This window comes from Salmo salar, chromosome ssa17 (assembly GCF_905237065.1).
Source record: "Salmo salar chromosome ssa17, Ssal_v3.1, whole genome shotgun sequence".
In the NCBI taxonomy this organism is placed as follows: domain Eukaryota; kingdom Metazoa; phylum Chordata; class Actinopteri; order Salmoniformes; family Salmonidae; genus Salmo; species Salmo salar.
In genome coordinates, this window is record NC_059458.1 from 659,239 (window position 1) to 668,794 (window position 9,556).

General features: G+C 44.9%; 1 protein-coding gene across 1 annotated transcript; it reads left to right on the forward strand.

Moving 5' to 3' along the window:
- Nucleotides 1-1,496: 1,496 nt before the first annotated feature.
- LOC106561312 (four-jointed box kinase 1) lies at nt 1,497-3,864 on the forward strand. Its single transcript, XM_045700347.1, is given in 5 exon segments — nt 1,497-1,560; nt 1,926-1,995; nt 1,997-2,069; nt 2,071-2,514; nt 2,516-3,864. Coding segments are annotated over 5 exon segments (990 nt in total). The 3' UTR covers nt 2,855-3,864.
- Nucleotides 3,865-9,556: the final 5,692 nt, after the last annotated feature.

Sequence of the window (9,556 nt, forward strand, 5' to 3'; positions counted from 1 at the left end):
CATGAGGCAAGAAGCATACTTAATTGAGGTCACAGCAAGGAAAGAATATTTAGGTCATAGTCATAAATTAACTAAAAAGGAGCATAGATGTTAAAGGGCCAGTGCAGTCAAAAAAGTGATTTAACTGTGTTTTAAATATGCTGAACAAAAATCTAAACACAACATGTAAAACGTTGGTCCTATGATTCATGAGCTGAAATTGTGTGCACAAATCTATTTACATTCCTGTTAGTGAGCATTTCTATTTTGTCAAGGTAATCCATCCACCCGACATGTGTGCCATATCCAGAAGTTCATTAAACAGCATGATTATTACACAAGTGCACCTTCACTAAAATGTGCAGTTTTGTCACAACGCAATGCCACAGATGTTTCAAGTTGATGGAGTGTGCAATTGGCATGCTGACTAGAGGAATGTCCACCAGAGCTATTGTCAGAGAATTTAATGTTCATCTCTCTACCATAAGCCACCTCGTTTTAGAGAATTACATCCAACAGGCCTCACAACCGCAGACCTTGTGTAACCACACCAGCCCAGGACCTCCACATCTGGCTTCTTCACCTGCGGGAATCATCTCAGATCTGCCACCCGGACAGCTGATAAAACGGAGGATTATTTTTGTCTGGAATAAAGCCCTTTTGTGGGGAAAACGGATTCTGATTGGCTGTTCAGCATGTATTTCCACACTAGGAGGTTTGAATGATACTGAGAAAATTATAATACCCTATTAGTGTTGAGCGGTTTGAAAAGACCACCTGAAATGTCAGCCTATTTTGGTGAGGGAGTTTTGGCCATGCAGTTAGACCAATAAGGAAGAGTTCCAAACCTCTGCCAATAACAGCAAATGTTCAGTCTTCTCTTTGCCAAGAAGCTATTTGTTTATTTTTTTTACCATTTTAAGTTAATCACAGTAAAGTACTTAATTGTTACCCAGAAATGATTTGATATTGAAAGAAAATGGTTGCAGTGGACCTTTAAATGTTAGCCTATATTATGTTTTTGGTTTAGGATATTTAAGTGGACTGCATGGATCAAGTCTCTAAAACTTTTTTCAGGAGCACTCTTTCGTGATTCTACGTTTTCCGTGAACAATTGGAATTAATTGTTTATTTCCAAACCTCCAAACAATTAAATAAAGTGCTGGTCTGATTCTGAGAGTATCGTGCACCATCGGGTGCCCATGTTGCCTAGCCGCACTTCCTCTGGATGTGTAGCTCTCCAAAGTACCGCTTCCATAGGACCCACCACTTCCCATGATACGCCTACCAGCTCGCAACCTGAGTCACGTGTTCCTCAGGCTAGTATCTCTGAGCCGAAGCTAGTAGCTACACAAATCAAACTAAACCAGCCTCACCCAGTGGAGACCGGAGAGATGGAGACGCAGAGAGAAAGCCGTTCGCGGTCGGAAACCAGCTATGCTGAAAAATAGCTCGTCCAATAAATAAAATACTGATATCGACGGATAAGGATTTTATTTCACCCAAGCGGAACAGAGATGCGAACCTCGTTACCGTTGGGGTTGTGCGAGTTGTCTCTGCGCAACAAAGGGAAGGGCGGCTGTCAGTAAACATGAGGGCTGTGTCGGCGAACTTACTTGCACTGCTCTTTCTCTGCACTTGTGCCTGTGTATTCTACGTCTGGAGCAGGCTGGAGAGTCGGCTGGAGAGATACAAACGGGGGTTACAGTTACCGAGCTCCTTTCACGTTGGGCCATCACCGGACATCTCCGCTAAAACTTTCCGTGCTTTGCTCGCTGTTCCAGTGGCACAGAGACTGCACTTGGGGGGCAGACTGGATGTCCGCAACGTTACTGGTGTTAGGGATCAAATTGGCTCTTTAGGAAACAGAGATTACCATATGAATGTAGATAACAAGGGGTCCGTACAGAGGGGGGGTCCCGGCCAAATTTGGCTCGCTCGTTGAGGGTATTTTTGGAGTGAATGGCTGGAGGCTCAGCTTCCCGCCAGCTTCAGTGAGGAACATGCCCGGGCTTGGAGAGAGAGCCCGGGGACACCGCATAGTCAGACTGGAGCCGGGCTGTGGTAGAATATCCAATCAGCTGGCCACTTTTTTCGGACGGAGCCAAAGCTTGCGTGCGTTATGGAATAAACGCGGACCAGGTGCAGGGGGAAACGCTGACTTATTACCTGGCTAATTTGCTAGGTATTACAAATCTACCGCCTCTCATCCTTGCCCAGTTGAACGTTGACAGTGAACAATGGGCTTCTGTTAGGAGAAGAATTGGCGGTTTACAGTGGAATGAGCGGGCGGTGGTCTCACTCACCGAGTGGGTCCCCAACCTGACCGGGGTTGTCACACCTGCTCCGCTGCGCCAGGAGAGCAAGGGGCTGCGTCCTCTGCAAGGGGAGCTGGGAAACAAAACGACTGCGGAGTTGTTCGAGCTAATGCAGTGGACCGACCTGATAATATTGGACTACCTGTCTGCTAACTTCGACAGGCTCGTTAGCAACCTCTTTAGCCTGCAGTGGGACTCGCGCGTGATGGAGAGGGGAGACCAACAACCTGCTCAGAACGCCCCGCGGTGACCTGGTATTCATAGACAACGAGGCAGGGCTTGTACATGGATACCGGGTGCTTGATATGTGGGAGAAGTACCACAGCACGGTCTTGGGCTCCGTGTCTGTGTTCAGAAAGAGGACAGCGCAACGCGTGATAGAACTGCACCGGCGCAGGGACACCAGGACTCGGCTGCTCGAGCTGTACAGAGACAGCGAACCTTTGTCTCCGGAACTAGGTTTTCTCTCCTACGAACACGCGGGAGTACTACAGAACCGAATAGACAGATTATACAAACACATATCGCATTGCAAGGAGGAATACCACCAGCTGTGAGCGTGTTTCTGATTCCTCTCATATATATGGTTCTGTGTTAAGCACCTGCCAAACAGAATGACGTGTGCTGCAAATCAGTAACCCAGCACCAGTAACCACACACCTGTACCAGATTAACGTGCGTCAGTTTAAATGTTTTTTAATATTTTAATGAACTACCTCTTGTGTGAACCAATGTTTTGCCTACTTTATTTGTCAAGATAAAATATTGATGTTGTTTTTGGGCTTGGGCTTGGTGCAGGATATGCCATAATTTATTTTCACCCAGCCTCAAAAGATAACTGCAATAGAATAACATGATGAGAGCACAGGAGGTTGGTGGCACCTTAATTGGGGAGGACTAGCTCATGGTAATGGCTGGAGCAGAATAGGTGGAATTGTATCAAATACATCAAACACACGGTCCGTTCCAGCCATTATTATGAGCCGTCCTCCTCTCATCAGCCTCCACTGGATGAGAGCCAATGCATCTTTATACCTATTTAGGTTTAATGGTCAGCCTTCAATCGCTCCAGTTTGATACACAGTTGTGTTTATTAATAGGAATCAACTATTGTGGTGTCAGGGGGGTTAACAACAACCACTTTGTATCATCTTTATGAGCAAGGTGCATTGTCTTTAATATGTACAATAAGAAACGGACTGCTTGATCATGAGAACCAAGCCTTAATAGATTACTCCTAAATAGTTTAGTATTTGTTGACACATGCATTTGTGATGTACAATTTGTCACTTGTCTCATCCTTTTATAGAAGCTCTAGCCTACTGTACAATCAACTTTCAAAGCAAACACTTGTTTTCATGTATTTGGTTGTCTTATGATTGTATCTATAGTCTTAATGTCATGACCCAGTCATATTTGTTGTACATGCTGTAAGTATGTGAATACTGTATCTGTTAACCAGTTTTTGACATTCACAATTGCAATCTACTTCACTAATTCAATGTGCATTGTAACATTCCAATCTTCCTGTCTTTTTGTTAAATATATTGTAATTTAAGTTGTCAGACCACGTTTTTCATGTTCAATCCTTCTTCAGCAGGGTACAATGATGGGTCAAAAATGTGCCTGTTCTGTGTGTGCAGTCCTGGGGTTTTCATATAAAGGGCCCTGTCCCATCCCTGTCCACAACAGTGCACCCATTGTGCTGTTGAAATGCCGTGCCCTCAGAGCCTGTTACCAGGGAACTCTGAGTCTCTCTCTGACAGGCAGACCGTTAGGCATGGCCCAACTGAAAGCTCTAACCCCCCTCCCCTTATCCAAGCTCTCTTTAACTCTTTCAAGGCACAATCTCGGACATTTTCTGCTGTTCATGGTCATTTTAAGTAATAATTATTTTCTTCAATATTCATTTAACAGAGAAATGTATCATAAGCTTGTTAGAACTATCTTACATTATCATAACGTGCAAATATTAATGGTTTGTCTTGGTGGTGCTATTTTAACAGTCATTTGTGGTAAATGTTGTCAAGTTTTCATAATGGATTCGGGAGACAGACGCAGGAATGAGTAATAGGGTTTGTTATTTATCCCAAATTACGGCATGCCGTTTAAAGGCACGGGGACGAAGACCAAACAAACACATAACAAAAACACAGGGTTGAAACCCAAAACAAAAGAGCGAGGAGTACCTCGAATAAATAACACACGCGCACAATGATTAACACACGGGACGAGACCCGTAATCATCTGCGCAATCCACAATGGCACGAAAGCTAAAACACACAGCATACTCACACGCACCAACGGACATTGTAACAATAATCGACAGCACCATGGTGAATAAAGGGCACATATACAGTTGAAGTTGGAAGTTTTATTTTAAGAATCTGACATTTCACAATAATAGTTGAGAGAATGATTTCATTTCAGCTTTTATTTCTTTCATCACATTCCCAGTGGGTCAGAAGTTTACATACACTCAATTAGTATTTGGTAGCATTGCCTTTAAATTGTTTAACTTGGGTCAAACATTTATGGTAGCCTTCCACAATAAGTTGGGTGAATTTTGTCCCATTCCTCCTGACAGAGCTGGTGTAACTGAATCAGATTTGTAGGCCTCCTTGCTCGCTCATGCTTTTTCCAGTTCTGTCCCACAAATGTTCTATGGGATTGAGGTCAGGGCTTTACATTTACATCATTTAGCAGACACTCTTATCCAGAGCAACTTACAGTAGTGAATGCATACATTTCATATTTTTTCTGTGCTGGCCCCCCGTGGGAATCAAACCCACAACCCTGGCGTTGCAAACACCATGCTCTACCAACCGAGCTACAGGGAAGGCTGACTCCAACCTAAGTGTATCTAAACTTCCGACTTCTACTGTATACAAATACAATCAGTGGGAGTAGGGGCGCAACGAAATTCCAGAGGGATCCGTGACAAATTTATTAACAAAACTACTGCTGGTGATGACTTCACTATTTGATTTCAGCCTCATGTAAAAGTTTTTAAAAGGGTTGTTAAATGTTTCATTTTAATGTAAGACATAGGATTTGACCTCACTGTTCCTAACCACATGAGGTTGGTGGCACCTTAACATGGTTTGATGCCATTCCATTTGCTCCGTTCCAGCCATTATTATGAGCCGTCCCCCCTCAGCAGCCTCCACTGTTCCTAACCCATCTATTTCCCTGAGGCCTTTTTGTTATCGTTCCCTAGACCATTTCATCATGGAGCCACAGCATTTATTTGATACAAATGGACACCTCATTAGTTTATTTGAAGGGTTAATTTTATCATCAGACAAGGTGAAGGCATCTGACCAAATCCATCTGCTAACCTGAGGCCCCTTTTTTGTTATTGTTACATTAACTGCTACATCTTGGAAGCACAGCATTTATTTGATTTCACAAACTAAAGTGAGTCTCTTTCTCATTAGTTCCACAGTGACCTTTCAGGTTACTGTGATCTCCTTATCAAGACATGCTGGAGGCACATCATAGGGATGTCAGTGATAAATGTTTGAAGGGCTAATGGTTTCCAGCTAATGGTTTTCTATCCCTCCATCTCCTCCTTCTATCCCTGATCTCATCTGGTTCCTTTTACACCTTTTGTTGATAGCTAGCTGCAGGGCGCTCCAGAACATTTAATCCTGTTCCTGGCAGATGTAGGCTTGGGGAGGGGAGAGGAGGGGGCCTTAGGAAAGAGCCTCACTTTAACAATGAGAAGGGTTTATGCACTATGAGGTGCCTTATCCTGACTTCTATGAAAACACAACCCGTGGTGTCTACTACGTGTGTCACTGCCATCGATCTGTGTTTCTCCCTATTAGGGAGCGATTAGCGGCCTGAGACGCGGCTGGAGTTTGAGCAGCTGGAGCTGGAGGCTTTAGCAGGGATAGCTGCCTCCCTGGTGCCTGCCTTTGCATGTCTGTCTGCTTGCCGGTCCTGTAATAGGGATTTGGGGATCAATAAGTGCACTGACTGCTGTGGAGGGGGAAAACAGGTACTTTCAACAGTGTTCTGGGGAAGAGGGAGTCACAGGCATATGTGGGGGAGGTAAGGACCAACCTTCCAGCAGATTTACGACGGGCTGCAGACACAAAGGATTAAAAACAATACTAAGCCTAGGTCTGCATGCCTAAACTAGACTTGCACCCCACCATCATTCCATCCACCCCCTCTCCCTTCCTCCACTCATGTCCCTGCCTGGCATCTGTCTACAGTGGTTAGCTAAATGGAAAACAAAAGTTTTATTTTCTCAATTGTTTTTTTTATGTTTTTTTTTTTTTTGCACCAGGGCTCATGTCACTTCTAATGGATTGGATTTATATAACACTAGCGGCAGATATCAAAGCCTTTTGTCAGAACCGCTCCTAACAGATCACATGTTCGCCCTCTTACTCAATGTCAGGCTTGTGTCAACTGGCCACAAACCTCACAAAACTTACCGCCCCCTCCCCTCTATCCCACCACCATCCCACTGTCCACACTGAGGCAGTGAACTCTCCAAGCCCCCTATGTGACATGGCCTCATTATGGCAACTCCTCATTGGCCACTGCTAATGGCAGCGTTTTTTATTAAATCCATCTGGACGTGTGAGCTAGTTAGCCGTGCGGGGTGCAGGGGCCAGGCATTTATGGCCGTCCTCTGGGCCTATTCATGCTCTGTTTGTGTCACAGGGCGGCCAGGGAGCCAGGCAGGCACAGGCAGTTGTGTACTATAAGCTGTCAGAGGCTCTGCTCTCTGTAGTCCTGAGGCTCTATCCAAAAACAACCCCTAGCCCTACATCCTACACTTGGATTTGAAAGTATTGGATTGGAAGCTACTATATCCAATATGGCAAACCTTCCTCCTAACCTAGGTCAAGCTACCACCATATTTCGTATACCTTTCTATCTACTATTTTCAGATCTACATGAAGTGCTTTGGGGGTAGGAGCTAGGGTTGTTTGTTTCTGGATGGAGCCTGAGCCTATAGAGAGAATAGGTAAAAACACAGATCTTCTCTCTCTGGTCTGCATTCCAGAGGCTCCCACAATGCAGACAGACAAGCTGGTGAGACACAGCTGTGTATTGAAGCTCAGCTGTTCAGATAATGTTCTTTGTTTTTCAACAGGTCAGGTTGTCATTTGAAAACAGGGATACTCATTTATTTGATATATAAATAGAGTATAAATTGTTTTATATTCACTTAACGCAATTTCTACCAAACAATATTGTTATGTATTCGCTTCAATAAAGATGTCATAGTTGTGAATGTCAACTCAGTGTAAATAGCCTCCACAAAAATCAACTCAACAAAACATCACAGAGCAACAACTGGGCCTCAGTTGCCAGATCCCAGGGGACTATCCAGCCTGGCTTGCTTTAGAGAGGTGGCCATGTGCACATCGTGGGCTAGTGGACGGACATAACTGGCATTCCTTCATGGCTGCGCAGTGCATGGCACTTCCTGTCTGTGTGCGTCAGTGAGTGACTTCATTATAAAGCTGTGTGCATACTAGGGGGAGAGGAGAGTCACTCAGTCACAGTTGACTGGCTTCAAGCCATGGCAGGGGTATTGAGGGGCTGGAGAGCACGGACTGGGGGTTGGAGGGAGAGGGGACTGAGGTACATCAAGGGGCTCGGACTGTGGGGTAGGAGAGCACGTGCTGGGTACCGGAGGGTGCGACGACTTAGTGGAAATCATGGGGCTTACACTGGGTGGATGGAGGCCAGGGAATGGGGACACAGATCAAGGTTGGGAAGCTAAAGAGGTGCAAGGATATTAGGGGATTGGTGGGCTAGAGGAGGGTAGAGATTGGGACTGGGCAGCACGGCCAAGGCTGGGGGACAAGGTCATTGAGGAGCAGTGAGTGGGGGGGTGGAGAGCAGGACCTGGGATGGCACAGGCTGGCACGGAGAATGGGGGGCTAGAGGAAGGGAAGGGAGAGAACTGTGTGGTGTGCCAGCCAGGCAGGCAAGCTGGCATTATGCCTGGTTCGGTCAGAGCAGGGTTACCCTGTTTAACCCTCCATGCAGAGACAGAGGTACGAAGGCACGCAGGAAGATAGAGAGGCAGCTAGGCCTATTTCATTTCCTAATTTAAATGAATTTACAATAAATTGAATGCAAAACACATACAGTTGCATATAATTATAGAGTTTTGGTTATTCCGTTTATAGAATGTGATTATGTGACTGGTAGAGGGAGAATTGTGTAAGAGGTGGACATTTTTATATGATTATTTTTATCCCAGAGGGTTATCTGTTTTTATATGCATCTGCATCTACTGTATATCCCCACAACTGCATTAATCTAGAGAGGCTGGCTCAGCTTTCACATTTCTCTGTGTGATTGTGTGTGTGATAGAGAGATAGAGAGAGAGAGCAATAGAAAGACAGGGAGAGAGATAGGCAGATGTTGCCAGAGTGTGTGTGTACTGCATGTGTGTTAAAATATAAAAACCTATAAAAGAGGTCCTCTCGAGCAGAGCATATTTCTCTAAAATCTGATGGCCGTGCGGCTCGGCACAGTTGTATGATGGAGTTGAGTGGAGTGGGGGAATTGGTTTGTGCAGGGTTCTGTCAGAGTAAATCATTCACTGGGGAACACTCATACAGCTCTCCAGCTGTTGTCCATCCTTTCAGTGCCTGGCCAACCTGATGCACTCAGCAATGGGATGGCATATCGCTGCAGAATGTTGTGGTAGCCATGCTGGTTAAGTGTGCCTTGAATTCTAAATAAATCACTGACAGTGTCATCAGCAAAGCACCCCCACACCATCACACTTCCTCCTCCATGCTTCACAATGTGAACCACACATGCAGAGATCATCCGTTCACCTACTCTGCATCTCACAAAGACAAGGTGGTTGGAACCAAAAATTTCTAATTTGGACTCATCAGACCAAAGGACAGATTTCTAATGGTCTAATATCCATTGCTCGTGTTTCTTGGCCCAAGCAAGTCTCTTATTCTTATTGGTGACCTTTAGTAGTGGTTTCTTTGCAGCAATTCGATCATGAAGGCCTGATTTACACAGTCTCCTCTGAACAGTTGATGTTGAGACGTGTCTGTTACTTGAACTCTGTGAAACATTTATTTTGGCTTCAATTTCTTAGGCTGGCAACTCTAATGAACTTATCCTCTGTAGCAGAGATAACTCTGGGTCTTTATTTCCTGTGGCGGTCCTCATGAGAGCCAGTTTTGTCAAATCAAATCAAAGTTTATTTGTCACGTGCACCGAATACAACAGTGAAATGCTTACTTACAGGC